This window comes from Artemia franciscana, chromosome 3 (assembly GCF_032884065.1).
Source record: "Artemia franciscana chromosome 3, ASM3288406v1, whole genome shotgun sequence".
Taxonomy (NCBI): Eukaryota; Metazoa; Arthropoda; class Branchiopoda; order Anostraca; family Artemiidae; genus Artemia; species Artemia franciscana.
In genome coordinates this window covers 42,700,693-42,724,651 of record NC_088865.1, presented here as the reverse complement: position 1 = coordinate 42,724,651, position 23,959 = coordinate 42,700,693, and the positions used below count along the sequence as shown (strand labels likewise).

The following is a 23,959-nucleotide window of genomic DNA, read 5'->3' as shown; positions in this document are numbered from 1 at the left end:
GATGGATTAAGAGGAAGAAGGAGTTGAATTAACGCCAATTTTACGCCATGGCAACCAAAGAATAGAACGAAGATTGTGCCAAATTCGTTTAGAGCCTTAATTTTGGAAAAAAATCATGTGAGCGATGTCATATTTTTAAGTTAGAAAAGAAGACAAACCCTATAAACCGAATTATTCTGTCATGCATTAACAGAAAGGAGGAATTGAATTCACGCCAGACTTTCTCAACTCTATTGTTATTTCTTATTTGACGCTTCATGACTTAAAACAAATGAATAACAAATATATATGTATACTCCCTTTAAAAGAACAACCGTGTATTTATTTAAAACATCTTTTTATTAAAATTATACGTCTTGTTAGTATATTTCCTAGGGTGATTACATCAACTGAAAATTTAGACCCGGGTGGTTACATCAGGCCAAGACTTCAAAAAGAAGTTCACATTATCTCCAGCTAAAAGACAAGTGACTGCAGGAATCAATATTTAAAAGCCTACTAAGTGTCGGAGCCAGGCCTTGAAGTCAGCTATATATTTTGTTTCTTAAAACCGGTATATCAGCATTTTTACCAACAAAAACAGCCTAAATAAATCACAACTTTAAGGAATATATCGTATTTTTTTCCATGGTGATTGTATCGAACCTATTGTGATGCCATGATATTAAGAAAAGGCTCACTTCTATGGTTAGAAGATATGTAACAATTAGAATCCATATATTCCTGCCAAATAGTTGCGCTGGGGTCCAGCGGTGAAGTCACTAGGCTCCTGGTAATACATATAGGCCTATATGTATTACCGAGAAAACGGCGGGCTTCACTACTGGTATGTGGCATTGTTACACGGCAGGCTTTTATATATTGATTCTCATTGTTGCTTCTATTTTGACCTTTGTTATTGTCCCAGTGAATCAGCAGGTTGATGTACATCATTCTCTACTTCTTGTATTTTTATGTAACCTTTTGCATAATTGTTTGTGTCCTGCAATATTTCTTCCAGGAGATCCATTAGGTTACGAGAGATCAGATTATTTAACAGATGTTCAAAGTGATCTTCAACAGCTTCATTGGAGTCTAAAAGGTCCATTTGGCTATATTAGGGTGGTTCAAATGACCTTCAGGGGTCTGTGATGGATGTGTCCCTAAATTTATTTTGCGATTAATTTGACCAGCTACTTTGACGTTGCAAACATTACGACTTTTGATCGTTTGGTCATCGCTTACGTTGAATGAAGCTAAAGTAAAACACGAATTCAAGTATTATATTTGGTTATGAAACGTTTTATAGAGCAAGTGACGTCCTATAAAAAGCAAAACCAATTTAATCGGAAAATATGGAGGTGCAATTTGACAAAGCAAGCAGCAACCTTCCAAATGAGTCACCTATTTTGCTACTCTTTCCTCATTTTAATGAGGGACTCCAGAATAAATACATACAACGTTGAGGGATCCCAATGACTTATAAATAAAACTATTTAAGGTTAATGCATCTTAACATGTTTGTACTGCATTTTCCGCCATATTTTGTTGGTATAGAATATTACAATGTCGTTATTTTTGTAACGTAGCATTTCACTTTCATTTTTGACTCGTTCTGGCTTACGCTGGCGCTTGTCTGCGAGCAACACATTTCTTTGTTCTTCACTTTAATTTGTATAAGTTCAGGTACTTTCTTTCAGGTGTCTGCAAAACACACTGTTATTTGTTCTTTGCTTTCATATTTGAAACGTTCTGGCTCTTACTAATGTTTGTAATTCTTGCCAGAATTTTTCTTTCAATTGCATATTTCTTTGTTCTTTGTTTTTATTTTTATATTCGTTTTGATCCTTGATGTCGGAGATCCTGTAACTACATTCACATCCACTTATCTTCTAACAGCATATTTCTTTGTTTTTCACTTTCGTTTTTAACTCCTTGGAATTGTTATTTTCGCAAGTATTCTAACTGCAACTGCATATTTCTCTGATCTCTATATATTTTTATTTATCATTACTTCAGATATTGTTTCAATACCAGTTGTCTTAGCTTATTGGTTTGGTCTTGAAACGTGTGATGGTCCAGGTTATTCATTTTCACCCATTGGGAATTTATATTTCTCAGGTCGTCCTATTGATCTTGTCTTATTTGACGGTCTAGTTTGTTTATTTTGAGCAGTTGTTAGTTCATGTTTTTCTCCTCTAGGTATTATGAAACTGCTGAAATGTCTTTTGTAAATAAACTCATCACATTGGTTATTTTATACTTAGCTATTTTATTGTGTAATTATACATTTGCCATAGATATAAGAACGATACAACTACTCCTGGGGCAGAAATGGCGTATTTATGCTCTATAAATGTGCTCATAGATATGACGCCACTCATAAGAATTCATTTCATAATTAAGACTCTTAAAGAAATTTCCTAAGCTCGGTGCCGATCTAGATTATTTTTTTCTGGCCCTATAATCCCATGACCCCAATGTTACCCCCTAGAAATATCAGTAGTTTTCGAGAAAAAATCATACATAAATAACTATTTCTCGTTTAAGGAGATAAGGTAAATGGAAAAAAGAGTGACGGGACTGGTCGCACTATTTTTAGTATCTATGATTTACTTACTTAGACTTAGATCCTCCTGTACCTGGGGGTCCATAGGGCAGCAACGGTTAATATCCAACTTGACCGATCTTGTGCCAAGGAACAAAGTTTGTTTAGAGTTGTTCAGAGAATCAACGCCTCTTTCTGCAGGGATCAACCAAGTTTGCTGCCTTGTCTTCCACTCTTTCGAATGCCGGATGTGGTCTGAAACCATAAATTGTGTGGGAAGCGTCCTTCGCTCATGCGGGTCATTTGCCCCAAATACTTCCATCTTCTCATTCTGATCTCGTTAGTCAACAGTGGTTGTTCAATATCAGCCCTTATTTGGACATTCGTTACTCTATCGGCCCAATGTACGCAAGGATTCTATGGAGTCAATTACTCTCGAAGTCAAGTAATTTTTTCTCAGCATAGTTTGAAAGGCTCAAGGACTCGCCTCAATACAAAAGTACAAAGAGCACATTACTCCTAAACAATCACAATTTCAACTTCTGAGAGTAGTATCTACATCTTGAAATATCCCTTAGCTGAGAAACTGCTCCACGTGCATAAGCTATGCATAGCAATAGTTCTCTATCACAATTCCCATCTTTGGGAGCTGTACTGCCGAGGTACTTAAATTCTCTTAGTGCCTTCGTATCGAATTCCAGCTTCAATAGTTGTCACAATTGACTTTGACATACTTTTTGTTTTATCAACATTAATCTCCAGCATCATAAGGGTGGCTTTCGCTGCTTGTTCATTCATATTATGTTGAATGTCCTCCTGGCAGTTAGCAACAAGAGCAATATTGTCAGCGAAATTGCAGTCGTGTATTTGACGCTGCTTTCGCTGCTTGTTCATTCATATTATGTTGAATGTCCTCCTGGCAGTTAGCAACAAGAGCAATATTGTCAGCGAAATTGCAGTCGTGTATTTGACGCTCGGGGCTTAGCTGTATGCCTCCTCTAAAGTGGCAAGCTCGAAGCACAAAATCTTTAAGCATTGCGAACAGCTTTGGAGATAGTAGACATTCTTGGAGCACACTGGACTTGACAGGAACCACTTAGACAGTCCATTCTCCGTCTGGATACCACAAACCAGTGCAGCATACACTAAAATAATCTGCACTTGCCATTCGTTTGGCTCCGTGAGTAGAACACGCAAGCTAAATTATCAGGTCGCAGCAAGACCGATTTGAGCGGAAACCATGTTGGTCATCCCCTAAAATTATATCCATTTGAGTCTGAATTCTACTAAGTATAATCTGACATAGAAGTTTACTTCCAACTCTCTGGAGTATGATATATCTCCAGTTATCGCATGATGTCTTTCGACCCTTCTTGAAGTATTCCACGATAATGCCCTTATTCCATGTAGAAGGGACAGCCTCATCATCCTACATCTTACGAAGCAGCTTAAATAGTGGGCCAGCGAGAGCTTTTTTCTCATATTTCAACAGTTCTGGAGAGAGCTGTTGAAATATGCCTCCTGCTGCTACTTCAGAACTAGTAAAACTTTCTGGAAGAGGATGGGGAGCGGATGGGGAGCGAATCGATATCCAACTTAAATAGGGGTACGCCAGGAATCAACAGTGGCTTCTGGGATATTGGCTGGTTCAAAACATCCGAAAAATATTCATTCCAACAGTTCAGGATATCTACCTGATTGGTAAGAAGCTGACCACTTTTATCCTCTGTGAAGGGGCCAGGGTTTGTTTGCGTGCTGAAAAGCTTCTTAGTAAGCATATAGAAGGTTTTACTATCACCCCGACTGGCTGCTCTTTCTGCCTCAGCTGCTATGCTCTCATGATTTGTTCTCTTGTCGTTCCTGGCAGACGTTTTCGTTCGCTTATGGGCAAATTTATATTTTTTTTTTTAACTCTTGCAGTATTGCTTATCGCTAGGCTAACTAGATGAATGACTGGATGAGATGAATGACTATCATCAGGAGCTTTTCGACTTGTTCTTTCCTGAATTAGCTGTCAAGTTTCTTCACTAATCCGCTCTTCTTTCTTTCTTTTCTTATATCAAGAACTTTTGCAGCATATTTTAGGCACTGAGATAGTGATTTTTAAAGACAATCTGAACTTGTTTCGTAGGAGTCATTGAGGCTCAAGGCTGCTTACCTATTTTCTAGTGCAATATTTTATTTTTGACGAATAGTCTTATCACGAAACTTCTGGATATCAAATTTCTTAACTATAACTGACACTTTTTTCTCCACCTTCAACTTAATTTTGCATGTGGATATAGCTAGTTGATGGGCAGAGAAGCGATCGGCTCTGCGGTAAGCTCTGACATCTTCAAGGGACCTTTTTCGTCGCTTGCTGATGATTATATGGTCGATCTGGTTTTGAGTGGTACCGTCGGGCGACTTCAACGTTTATTCAACGTATATAATCCTGGTGGCAGTCCATTTTTGCGTTAAAATCACCACACACGACCAATATATTGTGGCTATGAATTTTATTTGTGATATCACTAAGGGACTGACAGAAACTGTGTTTCTTAGAGTCACTTGATACATTTGTTGCAGCATAAACTACTTTAAACCTAATTTTTGCCTGGGTAGCCTGTCAATCAACCCTCACCACTTTTTGAACTTGGGACTGTCAGTTATGGCCTGAGAGACCCTGTTAATCTCCTGGGCAAACACCAAGTAGGTTTAAAATGACACATACAAAATTACAAAATATGACAAATTACTCTGAACAGCTTAAGAAAAAGGTACAGAACAAGAAATAGCTAAAATCACATTTAATTGCAAAGTAAAACGTTGCATAACGAGATCTGAAGTCAGATAACAAAGCAAAATTGCAATGGAATGAAGGAACGTATTGGTTTGGCGTGTGTGAGTATGTGAAGAATAAGCATGAAGAAGGAATTGAAGTCACTAAAGAACCACGGAGTTAAATTGAAATTGCTTTTTAACCTAGAATGACGAAGAGTTATAGCGTGTGTAAATATACACAGGAAGGTGAAATGAATTCACTTCTGCATTCTTTAACCACTCTGGAACGATATATAATAGCTTTATAAAGGGTAAATTCTTATGTTAGACAGTGAACAAAAGAACCAAAAACATAATTGCTATTTCGGTTACATGTACAGTGATCATCATTTTTTATTACTTTGTTCACTGTCTAATAAAAGGATTTATTCCTTTTTGAAATAGTATTTATCGTCATAAAAAGGCAATTGTGTCTTTTGACGTATCTGAGACTATCTTTTGACTATCACAAAATTTTGGTCAAAGTACTTTGTGCTAAGCTGGGTAGTCAAAAAGGGCACAGGAGACCACTTGCAAGTCATCAAAATTACAAACCCTGGAACGAGATAAGTGAAGAATACTCAAAAAAGAGGAATTGAATTCATGCCAAAAAAAAATTCATGCAAGTCACGTCTCCTTTATATCAAGCAGTTCGTGGTAACGAACTACTTGATAGGTCGCAAGGAGCAACCCGGCTCAATAGCAACCGAAACTCTAAAAAACGGAATTTTTATAACAATAGTTACTTCAAAAGAATCGCATTTTATAGCTGATTTTAAATATGTAAGTTTTACCAAGTTTAGATTTACCCATAAAAAGTTACGAGCCTGAAAAAATGTGTCTTATTTTAGAAAACAGGGGGAACAGCCCTTAGTTGAGAGAAAGAGTCAAACATTAGCGTGAAGAGTGGGGCGTTGAAGAAAGAACAGCCCCTTTAATATACGGACCAATTTCTGCTCATTTTTCTATGAATAAAATTTCTATTTTTTTTCTTATGCAACCCAGTAAAATAGGGAAAACCTACTGGAACCTTGCTCCTTGCTGGTGCGCATCAACTAATTTATTAGCTTTTACCTTACACTTACTAATTAGGCTACATAAAACAAGAGAATACAAAGAAAAAAAATGCGAAAGATAAAAAGTAAACAACCACATTAAATAATATTTTGAGAGAGGATAAATTAGATATTGAGAAAAATAAAATTGTGACAATAAAAATTCGAAAAAAAATTAATACTACTTTCTTTGAAATTTTATTAAACATGAAGTTTAATAAGGGCTTGAATAAGGCTTAGGGCTAAACATGAAGTTTAGCCCTTAATTTAAAGTTTTAACCTCAAGGTTGACGTGTTGAACAAATGTTAGTGTATTACTGAAGTTTCAAAGTTTTCAATTTGAAGTTACTGTCAAAGAAGTTTCCAATTTAAAAGCTGTGTGTCCGTTTTATGAAAGGTCTATATTTGAAAGGTTCATGGGAATAGACATTTACTGAATTTTGACAATACAGCGGTCTCCACCCTAATAGATCATGCCAAACTATACGAAGCCATTTTGCCTTTAATCTTATTAGATATATATTGTTTTTACTAACTGCGTCTATCTTTAGATGCGAATTTTTTTTTCATCTTACGTAAATTTAAAATCCTGGGGGGGGAGGGTTGCGCATCTAGATTAAAACTTAGACCTCAAAAGCCAATTGGCCCCACCCTCAGGCTGCTGAGTTTGCACAGTCATGTCACCAATCCCGACCCCAACCTAGGACTTGGTCTTGATAACACCATGATTTGGTCCGCCATCTCGAAGGATATAGAGTTGAAAGTTTAAGACTTTAGTGTTCTATCCAATTTGCTTGGGTGGCTCTTGCGAATGATATACTGCATGCCAGAATGACTCTAGAAAGGGCTTGACTTACTTGATTTGACTTAATGCTCTTGTCGAAATGCTTCCGGCGTCGAGAGTGATGGTGCCTCCTTTTGGACCGGTCTCTTTTTTGCAAGGATGTGTACATCCTCCTGAATATTCGCCATGATTAAGAAGGCACCTGTTGTCTCCTTCCATCTGCTTGGGGGACGACCTCTTGGGCGTTTCCCACCGTGCAGACCAGGATCAAAGTCAAAATCGTTTGTGCGGGAGTGTCGGGGGACATGCGAAGGAGATGTTCGTACCAGCGTAGTGTTCGTTGGGCGAGTTGGACTGAGAAGGGCGTTTGAGCAGTTAGCGCCAGGAGGTTCTCGTTGCTAACAAAATCTTGCCAGCGTAGTCCTTCAATGTGGCGAATATGCTTTGTTTGGGCTATATTTACGGTGTTAAGCACAGACTGAGTGGCAGGCAAGGTTTCGGCTCCGTAAAGAAGCGCAGATCCCACCGAAGCATTGTATATGCGCATTTTGGTCCTACGGCTGATAGAAGGTTTCTTCCAAAGGGCACTTAGTCTTCCCACTACTACTGAGGCTTTGGTAATTCGGGCATTAGATCCTTAAGGATTGATTCGTTATTTGAGAGGATAGAGCAAAGGTATGTAAATTCCTCAACAATCACACTTTCACACGGGGCCTCAGGGGTGTTGGATGCAACTTGAAGAAAGTCAAGGTCTGGCTGACTAACCCAGTCCAGGGTTAGAAGTGAAGAGAAATGATTCTTCCAGGTGGACAGTTGAGTGCTCTCGTCAGTGATAATATTTCCATCATTAGATATGATAGGGCCTAGGGAGGATGGTTTTCCATCTGTAAGATCCCGAAGGTGTTTGTATATAGGGCATGTGTCACTCTTTCTGGCAGCCTCCTTGAGATCAGTGGCATTTTTCTCGGTGAACAGCTTTCTTTCTCTGTGGAGGAATTTATTTCTTACGCCATTTAGACGTCTGTAGGTAACAATGTCCTTCTTTAGGCGTGCTTTGTGACTCTGTTCAATAATATCTAGAGTTTTCTGTGATATCCAGGACTTTTTTCTGGGCTTCAGACGACCGATAGTACTATCGGCCGAAAGCAATATGCCATCTTTGAATAGTTGCCATGCTTCTTCAGATTCTGAAATTTTACCAAGACAGTCGAAACGGTTTGAGATGGAGACAGCATGGACCTGGTGCGAGTTGGAGTTTGCGAGATTGTTCAGGTCTAATTTGGGAGGACGGTGGTCATTTTTTGGGCTTTCAGGCGTAGTCTAAGGTTAGAGACGACAAGTCTGTAGTCAGTGTTTCCCAATTATGCACTTCTGTAAGTTTGGCAATAAATTATTGAGGAACGTCAGCGTCGGGAAACGATTATGTAGTCTAACATCTTTCTTGTTCGTCCGTCATTGCTATAACAGGTATATTTGTGAACTTCTTTCCTATGAAAAAGGGTGCTGGTGATCACGAGATCATGCATGTTGCACAGCTAAAGCAGCCTTAGCCCAATGTCGTTCAAGCAGTCGGGTATTACAGGTCATAGAACATTGTTCCAAATGCCGTCTATATCTCTGACAGTGCCGTTGAAGTCGCCAAGAAGGGTTAAAACATCATGAGGGGATACATTTGCTAGGATGCTAGACAGTTGGGCGTAAAAAAGTATTTCATCTCATCTGAGGCTTGGTTTGTTGGGACATAGAAGACAACAATGGCCCATTTTCCATGTTTGTGCTGGATTTGCGCGGTTAGTATCCTATCTGATAGTTGTTCGTAAGAAAAGCGGCACCTCCTGGTCCGTGAGTTTAGCACAAGTGCGACTCCATTAGTTTTGGTTCTCTGATCACCCGACCAGATTATGTGATAGCCTTCGCCGATGTCTTCAGAATTGTTTCCTATAAGGCAATCTTCAGTTATCCCTGCTACAGCCACACCAAAACGCTGAGTTCTAGCGCAAGCATTGATTTTGCTCCAGGGACGTTAAGGGTCAGAACGTTCCAGGTGGCCAAGCAAAGACCACCATGGTCAATATGGTTCAAACGGTGGTCAAATATCGGTCCGGGGACATGCTGAAGTCTTTAAGGGTAAAAAGAAGATCGATCGTCCCAGGCAATAACATCACGCAAGCCCAACCTACCCTTGGACTGGGACCTGAGTAGCTAAAGGAATCTAACTATTGAGTGTCCCTGGGATGGGCGCCACCCACCTTGTGAGGTCAATTCCACCCTTTACGTGGAGCGTTTATTTAGGGGATTCCCCCATATCCAGTGGCAAGTGGTCAGCAGACCAAGGTCTGCTTCATTCCGGACGAGCTTTTATAAATACTTTTCCAATTTTTCTAAGAAATTTTTCGGCAAAATTTTGGCGCTATATTTGCCGAAGCGCAGGAAAACGTGACTTTCCTGTAGTGTAATCTCTTTTGGTAGTTAAAGAGTGCACTAGATATTCAACTGGTCATTCAAATAAACCGTGTTTTAGTATTGAAAAAGTTCGCACTAACGAACTTTTAGTAAGGAGAGGCTTGGCCCACCAGTAACCAAAACTATAAAAAACAGAATTTTAATATCAATAGATACATCAAAAGTCTTACTTTTCATGCTCCAAATATATAAGATTCACTGATGTTACTGATTAAAAGTTACAATCCTTATAACACTTGCCTGATTTTTGTAAAAGGTGCAAAACATCCTTCAAAAATGAAGGAAGTCTAATGAAAATTTCACTATAAGATTCAGCATATGAGACAATCTTACTGTGAAAGTTTCAAGCTCTTGTCTCTAAAAATGTGTCTTTTTTTCTGCCAGAAAAAGATCACGGATGCGTGTTCATTTATAGTTGTTGTTTTTTTTTTGTTTTTTGTTTTTTATTTTATGTCCGAGAGAGAAAATTACAATGATACTAATATTATTCAAAAGAACTGATGATCGTAGATTGATAGTCTGATATAAATCAATATTCATTCCTGAAAGTCTATATAATTTTGGATCTATTAATTTTAAAAAGAGAGCGTATTTTTTACAAATATATAGACCAACCAAACATGAATTAAAGTGACTAATTAAGTTAAACTATAACAAATGACCACAATAAAAGTGGTTTGTCGTCTCCTTACACTAAGAGTATTTTTTCCTGATCGCTGCACAGAAGCTTCCACAATAAAAAAAAAAAAAATGAAATTGAAATGGTTACCTTCCAATGTCCTCTAACCCTTAAAAAGGCCCTTAGAATTGCCACTGTGAAGTAGTGTAAGCCTCCTGTGTAGTTTCTACTATTACCCCATTCATACAGAGTAGATGGAGAAAATTAATACAATGGATGCACTTCACTCTTCACTATGTTACCGCTAGCCTGCAAACCCTAATTCCAGGTAACATTCCTTTACCTAAGGAGTACTAATAAAAAAAAAAATATTTTTCCTTTTGCTGAGTGTCCTTCACTAATTGAGAAAACCAGGCCTTGTACTTAGGAAAAATGAGGAAAATAGAGTAGTCTTGATTGATAGCCTAATAACTGGTCACTTGAGTAGAGCTTAATTGATTCTTTCATCAAGTTTCCATTTAGGAATCGCGATCTCTAACAAGATGCATTTCACGAGAAGATGGGAAATTGTGCGAAGCTGAAAGGGCACATATCCAATCAAGAAGAATCGTGGTCAGAATGCTTGGTAAGAAGTTGTTTCTATTACTCTTCTTTCTACCTTATTACTGAAGCTTGTCCTTAAAAAAAAACATGAAAAAATAGAAGTAAGTTTTACTCTTTATACTTCAATATCTATGAATATATTACGATGAATAAACTTAAATGTAGAGTCAACGAATCGAGAAAGTCTGGTAAGAGATTTTACCTTCTTCACTTTTTTTATTTCTTTATCCTTTTCCAAATAGGCATTCTTTTTTGCTCACGGATCACAGATAAAGTTGCCAAAGAAAAATTTCCCTGTGATATCATTTCAAAACAGATCATCAGTGTTGCTTCGGTAGCACTGTCCAGCATTATGATTAGAATTCGTACTGGGAGGTTTCCTCCTATTATTTTTTTCTACCGTCATTTTCTCTTGTTGTTCCAAATAATAAGTTTGGAAACAACCCAGTTTGAAATTATCAAAAAAGATCCAAGAAATTTCCTATTATAAAACAAGATAAATATACCTAGGGTTAAAAGGCGTAGTTCTGTATGTTGTCTAGCGGCTTCTTTCTCTTTTTTTCTTTCTTTTATCTGTTGATGTTTTTTTCCTGCTTAAAGAATATTCAAGGGCAGGAATATTGCTGTAATTTATCAAGAAACATCAAACAGTTCATGGCAACAAGATGAAGTGAGTTTTGATAACAATTAATGGATCCAAAGATTCAACTTTTTTTGTCAAGTCCAAATATATAATAGGCTTTAAGCTTAAAGTTTCCATCAAATGCAGAAAGGCTGAGAAAAAATTGCGGCATTGTCTAAAAAGGAAGGAAAGCAACCCAAAATTGCGGCATTGTCTAAAAAGGAAGGAAAGCAACCCTGAAAAAACCAATGATCATCATAAAATCTTACTATAGAATTCAAAATATCAGATAACCCTATTTTAGAGGTTTCAGCTCCTCTGCACAAACATATAGAATCTTATATTTTTTTTCTATGGATGCATGTTTGCTCATTGCTTTCCCACAAGATGACCACAGCGAGTCAGTGGTTCTAAAACCGGAAGAGGGCTTATTTGAACAAAAATAAAAAGTTCTAGTGCCCTTTGTAAGTAGCCAAAAAGACTCTTTTAAGGGAAAGTTGTGTATTTGGTGGCAGACTACGACTTTGCCATGAAAATGACTAAATTACTATCGGTAGAAAATTCTAAGATAGATAACAAATATAAAAAATTCGAAATAACTACATGTTTAGCTTCCCAGTCTCAGAAGGATGATGGTGTATTTGTTGCTAAAAAGTCACGTACTCTGTACAAGATAAATGGCTAATACGTACGTTTATTTTAAAGCTGTGTTTAATTAAATTGATTCACTTGCTGTTTCAAGAGTTGTTTACACATATTTATACTTGCACATCATCCTTTATGTTGAAAGGTGGTGAACCGTTGTTTAAGGGGTGTGAGAGGGGATATATGCCTCGAATACTGCATTTAAATACCCTAATCTTTAAACTCTCCATGAGCCTTCAGGTAAATATAGAAAGGGGATTGATAAACGAAGATGGAAATGACTAATGATGAACACCATACTGTACCTTTATCAAGATAATGAATCTATATTCAAGATAATGAAGAAGTTAGTGAAGACACTGAACAACACAGTGAACACAATCTAAGTAAATATTTCAGCCATATATGTAAAAGCGTTCATCAGCAAGATAACAAACTAAATGAAACAAATGAAAAAAGAACAAAATTAGAAATGAAATTCGTCGGTACTATTAATTTTCAATCCAAATTCACATAAAAAATTTTTTAAAGAGTCTCAGCGTCTTTATATCGCGTTGGTTCAGCCAAGACTGACAAAACAAAAGAGTTATTCACTATTGATATCCGAACTGACAAAACTTTCAAAATTCCCTTATTTCAGTATTTGCTCGTTCTGCTGCTAATCTTATATTCCTTTTGGAAACGGATTCATTTTGATTGGCTCCTAATTTTCTTTTATTTTGTTTAAACCACAAATTTCCTAATTATCTACTTTTGTTTTGAAAAAACAGTGATTAAAATCTAATTCCCAATCATTTAAGCAGAGCTTGAATAAAGGTGCTGCGGGGTGATTTTCTTTTGTCACATAATTTTTTCCATATTATTATCGTTAAAAACGTGTAAAAGTGAAGGGGTTACATTTCATGAGCAGTATCAAATTTTTACCGGGAGGAGGAGGCAATTTTTGCCAGGAACTCAATTTTTATCAACGATTAGATGGAAATATTGGATTTCATGTTAATTTATTTCTTTTATAGCTGAAAGCTGGCGGTCATAAACGGTATGCAAGGAGCCACTTGCGCTAATAGTAACCAACACTAAAAAAAAACAAGTTTTGCTAGCAGAATTTCAACTAAAAGAATTAGATTTTATGGTAAACCCAAATGTATAAACCCTTAAGTTTAAAGCTGCCCATTAAAAATTAGGAACCTGAGAAAATGTGCCTGATCTCTGAAAAAGGGGAGAGAAAACTCCAAAAGGGCGAGAATTTCAGGGAGATTACACGAATTCAAATTCACAATAGAAGAGAAACCTATTTTAAAGGTTTCAAGCACTTATCTAACACATGTGAAATTCTGCATTTGGGAAGACCATAAAATTAGAAGCAGATTAACCTTTGAGTTTTTGGGGTATTTTACGCATTTTAGAAGAAATTAGTCTATTATCCTTTAAAGTTTCTAGTTCTCTTCTCAATTGTTGTGTGCATTTCCCTGAGGGATCAGTTTTTACTGCTTTGTAAGTGTTTTTATCCATCAAGAGGGCTTTAGCCTTTTTATCATAATCTTCGGCGTCCATAATTACAACTGTTTTTCCTTTGTCTGTAAATACATTCTAAGGAATTCCTTTGTTTGCTTTTCTGACTACTTTGTTTTTGTCTTTTCTCAAGTCAAAGAGGATTCTAATTTCTTTATTCGCTTGATGAAAGCGACAAAGACAAAGACGCTTGATGAAAGTGACAAACAACTGATATATATATATATATATATACTAGCTGTTGGGGTGGCGCTTCGCGCCACCCCAACACCTAGTTGGTGGGGGCGCTTCGCGCCCCCCCCAAGCCCCCCCGCGCGCGTAAGTCGTTACGCGCCATAATAGTTACGCGCCATTGTAGTTGTGTCCCTATGTCCCACCTGTGATATATATATATATATATATATATATATATATATATATATATATATATATATATATATATATATATATATATATATATATATATATATATATATATATATATATATATATATATATATATATATATATATGGTTTTAACTACGTAAAACTTGCGAATATACAACATTCTTTGCTGTCCCATTGTCTTTGCATATAAATAGATTGTCAGGTTTACCAACTCTTGAACATGCAACATATAATGGTCCATGGGAAAACAATCTGTATTCAGATCTATACCTCATGATTCTAATGATTGCCCTTGAGCTTTGTTGATGGTGATTGCTAATCGACCATTCCCTGTCCCGGTCGTCATTTATATCCCCCTGTTTCCCCCGGTGTCCCCGTTGTAGTTGTGTCCCTGTGTCCCGGTCGTCATTTATATTCCCTGTGTCCCGGTCGTCATTTGTATCCCGGTGTCCCGGTCTGTATATACATTCGTTTTTTAGTTTTGTTTTTCTCCTTTATTTTTTTCCTTTTTTTTTCTTTTTTAGTTTATTTAAATTTTTAGATTTTTTAGTTTTTTTATTAGTTTTTAGTTTTTTTTTCTTTTTAGTTTTTTTATAGTTTTTACCTTCTTTTTAGTTTTGTTAGTTTTTTTTTTTACTTATGTCCTGGTCGTCATTTATACTCCCTGTGTCCCGGTGCTTTGTTGATTGCTAATCGAACATTCCTTTTGTCCTGGTCGCTTTCTCTTTGAGTGTCGTCATTTATTTTTTTCTTTTTTAGTTCTTTTAGTTTTTACCTTTTTTAGTTTTTTTTAGTTTTTTAGATGAAATTTTTTTTTAGTTTTTTTCTTTTTTTCTTTTTAGTTTTTTATTGGTTTTTACCTTTATTTTAGCTTATTTTTCAGTTTTTTCCTTTCTTTTATTTTTTTTTTATTTTTTATTTTTTTTAGTTTTTTACCTTTTTTTTAGTTTTTTTAGTTTTTTAGCTTTTTTACTTTTTTTATTAGTTTTTAGTTTTTTTTTGTAGTTTTTGCCTTTTTTTAAGTTTTGTTTTTCTCCTTTATTTTTTTCCTTTTTTTTTCTTTTTTAGTTTATTTAGATTTTTAGATTTTTTAGTTTTTTTATTAGTTTTTAGTTTTTTTTTTCTTTTTAGTTTTTTTGTAGTTTTTACCTTCTTTTTAGTTTTGTTAGTTTTTTTTTTTACTTATGTCCTGGTCGTCATTTATACTCCCTGTGTCCCGGTGCTTTGTTGATTGCTAATCGAACATTCCTTTTGTCCTGGTCGCTTTCTCTTTGAGTGTCGTCATTTATTTTTTTCTTTTTTAGTTCTTTTAGTTTTTACCTTTTTTAGTTTTTTTTTAGTTTTTTAGATGAAATTTTTTTTTAGTTTTTTCCTTTTTTTCTTTTTAGTTTTTTATTGGTTTTTACCTTTATTTTAGCTTATTTTTCAGTTTTTTCCTTTTTTTTAGTTTTTTTTTTATTTTTTATTTTTTTTAGTTTTTTACCTTTTTTAAGTTTTTTTAGTTTTTTTTAGTTTTTTAGCTTTTTTACTTTTTTTTATTAGTTTTTAGTTTTTTTTGTAGTTTTTGCCTTTTTTTAGTTTTTTCAGTTTTTTTTAGTTTTTTATTGGTTTTTACCTTTATTTTAGCTTATTTTTCAGTTTTTTCCTTTTTTTTAGTTTTTTTTAGTTTTTAGTTTTTTAAGTTTTTTACCTTTTTTTAGTTTTTTTAGTTTTTTTAGTTTTTTAGCTTTTTTATTTTTTTTATTAGTTTTTAGTTTTTTTTGTAGTTTTTGCCTTTTTTTAGTTTTTTTAGTTTTTTAGCTTTTTTAATAGTTTTTAGTTTTTTTTGTAGTTTTTGCCTTTTTTTAGTTTTTTTAGTTCTTTAGCTTTTTTATTTTTTTTATTAGTTTTTAGTTTTTTTTGTAGTTTTTGCCTTTTTTTAGTTTTTTCAGTTTTGACGTCACCTAATCCAGTTTTTTCAGGTGACGTCACCTGATCCACAGATCCACACACAGACAACTTATTTTTATATATATAGATATATATATATATATGTGTGTGTGTGTTTGTGTGTTTAATATAGGATATATGTAATTTGGGCTGTATATTTGGACATTAGGGGTGGGGGGGGGTGTGGGTTAAGTATAGCAAAAGTTTCCAGTTTTCAAGATTCCCTATTCAAAAATAAATTTTTTTAATTTAATTCAAAGTTTGATCGAAGTATCAAAATCAATCAAAAGGTATCAATCAAAGCAACTAAGTATCAAACTTATAATAAGCAACTTGCATAACTTACAGGCTTTGTCCTTAAATCGAAGTTACCCCGTAAATCATTCAATACAAGTATTTCAGTAAACAAAGTGTAAAAGTAATAATAACTAACTTTCATAAATCACAGGCGTTTCCCCAGGCTAAATGGGGCTTTTTCAACCCCAGAAATTTTTTCACCTGATCCTTTAACTATTGAAAATAGCACTAGAACTTACTATTTCCAATCGATACAATTTCCAATGCAATTTTGGCATTAACGCCCCTCCCCCTTATTAGGATTGTATAAAATTGATGTTAGTTTTAGCCTTATGGTCTTCAATACAGGCAACACTCTAGTGTTGCCTCGAAAACTTGAAAACTTAGGATGATAAATTTTTAAAGGGAATCAGGGAAAAATCTATGAAAGAAGATTCATGACTGTTAAAAATTTTAAAATCCGTATTATGAAGATTTCTTCCGATATGTTGGTTTTCGCTAGTTGGAAAATGTGTCGAAAATAATTTATGAGATTTCGTAGGAATCAGGAGGTGACAAACTATAATAAACTAAAAACTTGAAATCAGAATATTTCATTTCCATGGAGGGGTCTTTTGAATTAGTGGTGTTCTAAAATATGCGCTAAAGTTTTGAAACCGGTTCTCTGAATAAACAGCCTTCATATCGTGTGCCTTAGTGTAGATTATCAACTGATAATTTTGAAATGGTCAATCAATTTAAATTTACCAAAAACTATGTCTTACACTTTTCATTTCAAGAACAGCAAAGACTCACGCTGGAAAATTCTGAATAGGTATTAACCTTTATACCCTCTTCATTGCCCATTCAGTGCCCATCTTGGTTAAACAAAGTGCCTTTATTTAAAAATCCTGATGTCAATTCTTTTATTGGGGGAAGATGGTTGTCCTGTAATCAATCTTCAACATTTCCTCGATATACGCCAAAAACTTAATACTCTCAGTCGTTCCTTAGACATTACTGATATTCCATTTCCACAACCAGCAAGCACATAGTTTGTTTTGATTTCGTTTCGCATGCTATTACCATTTCCTTAAAGTTTAACCATAATACTTAAAGTCATTTGTGAGATACATGATCAAACGTGACGTCTTTCCAATAGAAACCTTATATGCTAAAAATGAACAACGTTCATATCTTACAGTCCTTGCCTTGGGGTCTGTTAATGGGCAAATTTTGTACCCTGGAAGAAATTTTATTCGACCTTTGGACTATTTTGAAGAAAACTTGGCTTACCCTCTAACCGCTTTTGACTCTTAAATTGGCAGTAGAATTTCCGATTTCCAATCAGATGAAACCCAAAGTTTATACGACCACCCCTTTCATATGAAGCGTTTCTTGTTTTAAAAGTCGAAAATATAAGATATTGGCCTCTTAGTCCATTACTGAAAGAACATTCAATTAAGCCTTGTTGTCCTTTACTATAGGCAACAGAAAAGTGTTGCCTAATAAAAGCTATGCTTTGTTTTCTCGATCCCTTTTCTCGAAGCATTATTCTGCGGAAGCAAAAAATTTAAGCAGTTGGGTTTTATGGGATGGTAAAACGTGGGTATTGAACTAAAACAAAAAGAAATTTTATAAAAAATAGACTTTTTTTTCAAATAAAGTAAAGAATTAAATAAAAACTCAAAGCGAAAGCAATCGAACCTTCAATTTCCAATCAGATGAAACTATTATAGTAAAGAACCCTTTTCATATGAAGTATTTCTTGTTTGAAAAGTCTAACAACATAAGATATTGGGCTCTTAGGCTTTTACTGAAAGACCATTCAATTATGCCTCGTGGTCCTTCACTACAGGCAACGAAATAGTGCTGCCTAGGAAAAGCTATGCTTTATTTTCTCGATACTTTTTCTCGAAGCATTATTCTACGGAAGCAACAACTATCAAACAGTTCGTGGTAACGAACTGTAGTAAGGAGCGACCCGGCTCAATAGTAACCAAAACTCTAAAAAATTGAATTTTGATATCAATAGCTACATCAAAAGAATCGCATTTTAATGCTGATTTTAAATATATAAGTTTCATCAAGTTTTGTCTTACCCATCAAAAGTTACGAGCCTGAGAAAATTTGCCTTATTTAGGAAAATAGGGGGAAACACCCCCTAAAAGTCGTAGGATCTTAACGAAAATGACACCATCAGATTCAGCGTATCAGAGAACCCTAGTGTAGAAGGTTCAAGCTCCTATCTACAAAAATGTGGAATTTTGTATTTTTTGCCAGAAGACAAATCACGGGTGCGTGTTTATTTGTTTTTTTTGTTTTGTTTTTTTTTCTTTTCCCCAGGGGTCATCGTATCGACCAAGTGGTCCTAGAATTTCGCAAGAGGGCTCATTCTAACGGAAATGAAAAGTTCTAGTGCCCTTTTTAAGTGACCGAAAGAATTGGAGGCCATCTAGGCCCCCTCCCACGCTCATTTTTTCCCTAAAGTCAACGGATCGTAATTTTGAGATAGCCATTTTGTTCAGCATAGTCAAAAACCATAATAACTATGTCTTTGGGGATGACTTATTCCCCCACAATCCCTGGGGGAGGGGCTGCAAGTTAAAAAATTTGACCAGTATTTACATATAGTAATGGTTATTGGGAAGTGTGCAGACGTTTTCAGGGGGATTTTATTTTGTTTTGGGGTGGGGCTGAGGAGAGGGGGCTATGTTGGAGGATCTTTCCTTGGAGGAATCTGTCATGGGGGAAGAAAAATTCAATGATAAGGGCGCAGGATTCTCTAGCATTACTATAAAAAAACAATGAAAAATAAACATGAAAACGTTTTTTCAAATGAAAGGAAGAAGTAGCAATGAAACTTAAAACGAACAGAGATTATTACGCATATGAGGGGTTCTAAAAATACTTTAGCATAAAGAGCGAGGTATTTAGGAGGAGATAAATACCTTGCTCTTTATACTAAAGTATTTTTAGTAATTTCAACTATTTATTCTACGGCATTTCTGATTCAGGGGTCATTCTTAAAGAATTGGGACAAACTTAGGATTTAGTGTAAAGAGCGAGGTATTAACGAGGGTACAAACCCCCTCGTATACATAATAAAAATATAAGGTTATGAAAGTTTGTTCCGTAAGTTAATTCTTAAGTTACGTATATTTTTTACCAATAAAAACGTTCGTTAAAAATTGAAAGTTCTAGTTGCCTTTTTAAGTAACCGAAAAATTGGAGGGCAACTAGGCCTCCTTCTCCACCCCTTATTTCTCAATATCGTCTGATCAAAACTAAGAGAAAGCCATTTAGCCAAAAAAAGAATTAATATACAAATTTCATTTTAATAATTTATGTGCGGAGAGCCAAAACCAAACATGCATTAATTACAAAAACGTTCAGAAATTAAATAAAAAAAAAATAATTTTTTTAGCTGAAAGTAAGGAGCGACATTAAAACTTAAAACGAACAGAAATTAATCCGTATATGAAATGAGTTGTCCCCTCCACAATCCCTCGCTCTTTACGCTAAAGTTTGACTCTTTGCCACAATTCTACTTTTTAAAACAATTAAAAGCTTTAGCGGAAAGAGCGAGGGATTGTGGAGGGGACAACTCATTTCATATACGGATTAATTTCTGTTCGTTTTAAGTTTTAATGTCGCTCCTTACTTTCAGCTAAAAAAATTATTATTTTTTATTTAATCAATAGTTAGGTTTGATGGAATGGCACGTGGGTGTTGAACTAGAACAGACGGAAATTGAATAAAAAGACTTTTTTTTTTTCAAAAAAAGTAAAGAATCAAATAAAACTCAAAGTTAAAGTAGTTTTTTTTCATATAGGATAGGGTGCACCCAACTTCAGTCCCTCGTTTATTATGTTTAAGCTTGAACAGAAGCCCCCGATACTTTAAGAAAAAATGTGCAACCGCAAGAGTCATTGAAATGAGAAATATTTTTCATAATGCCTCAAGGATATGAGAGCTTAGTGTTTCCTCTTTTGATCACAAGCATATAAATTCATCCCAAACCCCTTAATTTCATTTGTTGAATTCATGAATGTTTTCAGTGAAACACTTTTTAAATTTAGTGTAGAGAGCTGACATATAAGATGGAGGTAGACGTATTATGTGTTTGTTTCAATAATTACTGGCTGTTTCAAGCTTTAACATTTCTCTTAACTTTCACTTGACATTTTCACTTTTTTTTAATGATAAATCTGAAAACAATATGTTAAAATATTCAAAAACAATTATATGAATAATCGAGTCAAACTTGAAACTATAACAGAATTTACCATGAATTTTGGGCTGCCATCCCCTTGAATTCTATGGCGGGTAACCATTCATTTTGTGAGTTAAGGTCTCTCTGTCCAAGATCGCATAGATACAAGTTTCAAGTAGCTTGAAAACAAACCTTTTGCCCTCCTTACAAGGACTTTTTTCGGGTTATAATATGTTTTTCGTAATGTGCCTAGGACCTTAAAAAAAAAAAAAAAAAAAAAATCACTGTCCCCGAGAACATTTTTGACTTTTTAGAATATTTTGACTGAATAAATCTCGATTTTTAAGTTTTTACCCTCAGTGTGTCTCCTGCTCCCACGGACTGCGTTAAAGAGGTTTTTGAATGAACGATATCGAGTGTAAGCGGAAAATTGGACCTTCTTAAAATCTGATAATATTCTTTAATATATTTGCTTTCATTAACTTTTTTTTAATTTTGCTTAGTAAAAACCATTCCAGACTGTATCTTGTGTTAGTATTCAATTTACCAAACCCAGGCAAAATGTCCTATGTGGTCAAAATAAAATCCACAAGGTTAGTAAGCAGGCTATCATGGACCGCTGCTACTTTTATTTACTCTAATTATTTTGTATTTTACTGTCGTTTGTAAGTTCTTTTTCTATACTATATGTTCAATGTGTTCCTGGAAAAGGGGGAGGTAGAGCAAGGCAAAATTACTTGGAACCAATTACGATGATCAAATAATTCCGGGTGACTTATTTTTGGGGGGATTATGTTTAGATAATATGTATTCACTATATTGATATTCGACCTTTGGACTATTTTGAACAAAACACGGCTTACCCTCTGATCACTTTTGACTTTTCAATTTGCAATAGGGCTTCCGATTTATAAACAGATCAAACCAAAAGTTTATATGACCACCCGTTTCAAATGAAGTTTTTCTTGTTTAAAAAGTCCAAAAACATAAGAGATAGGCCTCTTAGCCTTTGACTGAAATACCACTCAATTAAGCCACGTGGTACTTTACTATAGGCAACGGTAAAGTGTTGACTATTAAAAGCTATGCTTTTGATAGCTACCTTTTGTCGAAGCATTATATCGTAGGCCCAATTTTTCATTTTTTACTTCTAACCTATAATATAGTTATTATTTACTTTCTTTTTTTGTGTTAAAAAAAGATACTCTTTGAAATTTAAACCGTACTTAACTTTTAAGCTTTACACATCTAGTCATCTTTTACTCTTTATTGTAGTAATTTTGATCCTCTCTCAGACAATTATACCACTCAAATTGAGTGCTTTCTATTGGAATTTAAAAAAAAGCAAGTTTTTTTTTAATGAAAGTAAGGAGCGACATTGAAACTTAAAAAGAACAGAAATTACTCCGTATATGAGAGGGGCTTTTCCTCCTCAACGCCCCGCTCTTTTCGCTAAAGTTTAACTTTTTCTCTTAACTCTACTTCTTAAAAAACAGTAAAAAAAAACGTTAGCGAAAGAGCGGGGCGTTGAGGAGGAAAACCATCTTTCAAATACGGAGTAATTTCTGTTAGTTTTAAGTTTTAATGTCACTCCTTACTTTCATTTTAAAAAAACTTGTTTTTTTTTTAAATTCCAATAGAAAGCATTCAATTTGAGTGGTATAATTGTCTGAGAGAGGATCAAAATTACTAAAAAAAGAGTAAAAGATGACTAGATGTGTAAAGCTTAAAAGTTAAGTACGGTTTAAATTTCAAAGAGTATCTTTTTTTAACACAAAAAAAGAAAGTAAATGATAACTATATTATAGGTTAGAAGTAAAAAATAAAAAACTGGGCCTACGATATAATGCTTCGACAAAAGCTAGCTATCAAAAGCATAGCTTTTAATAGGCAACACTTTACCGTTGCTTATAGTAAAGCACCACGTGGCTTAATTGAATGGTATTTCAGTAAAAGGCTAAGAGGCCTATCTCTTATGTTTTTGGACTTTTTAAACAAGAAAAACTTCATTTGAAAGGGGTGGTCGTATAAACTTTTGGTTTAATCTTTCAGATTAAACATGGCTTTCAGAAATTGATGATAAGAGTGAATTTTCCCTCCCTGGTTTTCAAGCTATTCATATTGAAAGAAAATTAACCAAGTCCTCTGGCGGCATTTCTCTTTACATCCGGTCAAGTCTGAAATTCACCAGGCTATTAGACTGTGAATCCTTATTCTCGCAACCTATAAATAATAGATGCATTTATTCAATAATCGTAGACATAAGTGTTGACGAGAATTCTCTTATTTTTTCATTATTTTATAAGCCCCCCTCATTTCCGACCCCTTTCTTTTGTAACCTATTTGATGATTTTTCTAGTTTTATTAATTTACCACAAAAGAAGGCAATAGTTTTTGGGGACTTCAATTGTAATTTACTAAATGTTAGCAATAATAATGATTGTGATACCTTTTTTGAAACATTCACCTCAAGTGGTCTTCTTCCCACAATCCTTTTTCCTACTAGAGTTGATCCTGTGAGGTCTACAGCTACTGTAATTGACAACATTTTTGTATCCACTTCCCTGGGAAACCACCTGTCCTCCAAAATAATATTTTCTGACCTGTCAGATCACTTTCCAATCTATCTCTCGCTACCCTCCCTACCAACTACTCAGCCCTCTAGAACTAAAACCCCTACGTATAATAGAATATATAATACTGTGAATATGAACAGGTTCACGGATCGTTTGAAATCCTTTGACTGGTCCAAGGTTTTGGATTGTCAGGATGTTAATTCAGCCAAAAATGGTTTTACACAAGGACTGAGTGATCTTATCAGTTCAACCTTTCCAGTTCGTAAATCAAACCGAAAAACTAGCCATATACGCCCCTGGATGTCAAATAGCCTGATAATCTCTTCATATCGAAAAAATGACCTATATAAGTTAGCTTGCAAAACCAGTAACGTTATTGACCTGACTAATTATAAAAAATACAAAAATTTATATACCAAACTTGTCCGGGAAGCAAAAAAAAATTATTATTATTCGAAAATCTCTCATTGCAAAGGGAACTTGCAAAAAATTTGGTCAACAATAAATGAAATTCTTTCAAAAAAAAGAAGTTCAAGATCTTTACCTCTTAACCTTAAGGACATCAGTGGCAGATTAATTGACCCAAGTTCAGTACCGGATGCTTTTAATAATTATTTCACTAATATTCCAAATGCTAACTCCTGTTCCTTCTCCCAGTCAGTTCAACCTAGCAAGAATCCTTGATCCATGTTTTTCTCTCCAACTGATCGTAAAGAGGTGCTTCAAGTTATCAATTGTCTCTCTAATTGTAGTACACCTGACTTCTTTGGCATAAGTAATAAGCTTCTTATGATCGTATCTTCCTATGTTTGTGAACCCATTGTGCACATAGCAAACCTGTCTATGACCAATGGAGTCTTCCCAGAAATATTTAAATCAGCAATTGTTATCCCGATTCATAAAAAAGGCGATCCGTCTGAGATAAGTAATTATCGTCCAATC

The 23,959-nt window shown here is 34.9% G+C and overlaps 1 protein-coding gene across 2 annotated transcripts in view; it reads left to right on the top strand.

The window, feature by feature from the left end:
• LOC136025284 (neuropeptides capa receptor-like) overlaps positions 1-23,959 on the top strand; it is a 141,034-nt gene that overhangs the window by 56,656 nt on the left and 60,419 nt on the right. For both annotated transcript variants that reach the window (XM_065701169.1, XM_065701170.1), the window contains exon 4: positions 10,773-10,875. In XM_065701169.1, coding sequence (XP_065557241.1) covers positions 10,773-10,875 — 103 coding nt within the window. The remainder of the gene's footprint in view (positions 1-10,772; positions 10,876-23,959) is intronic.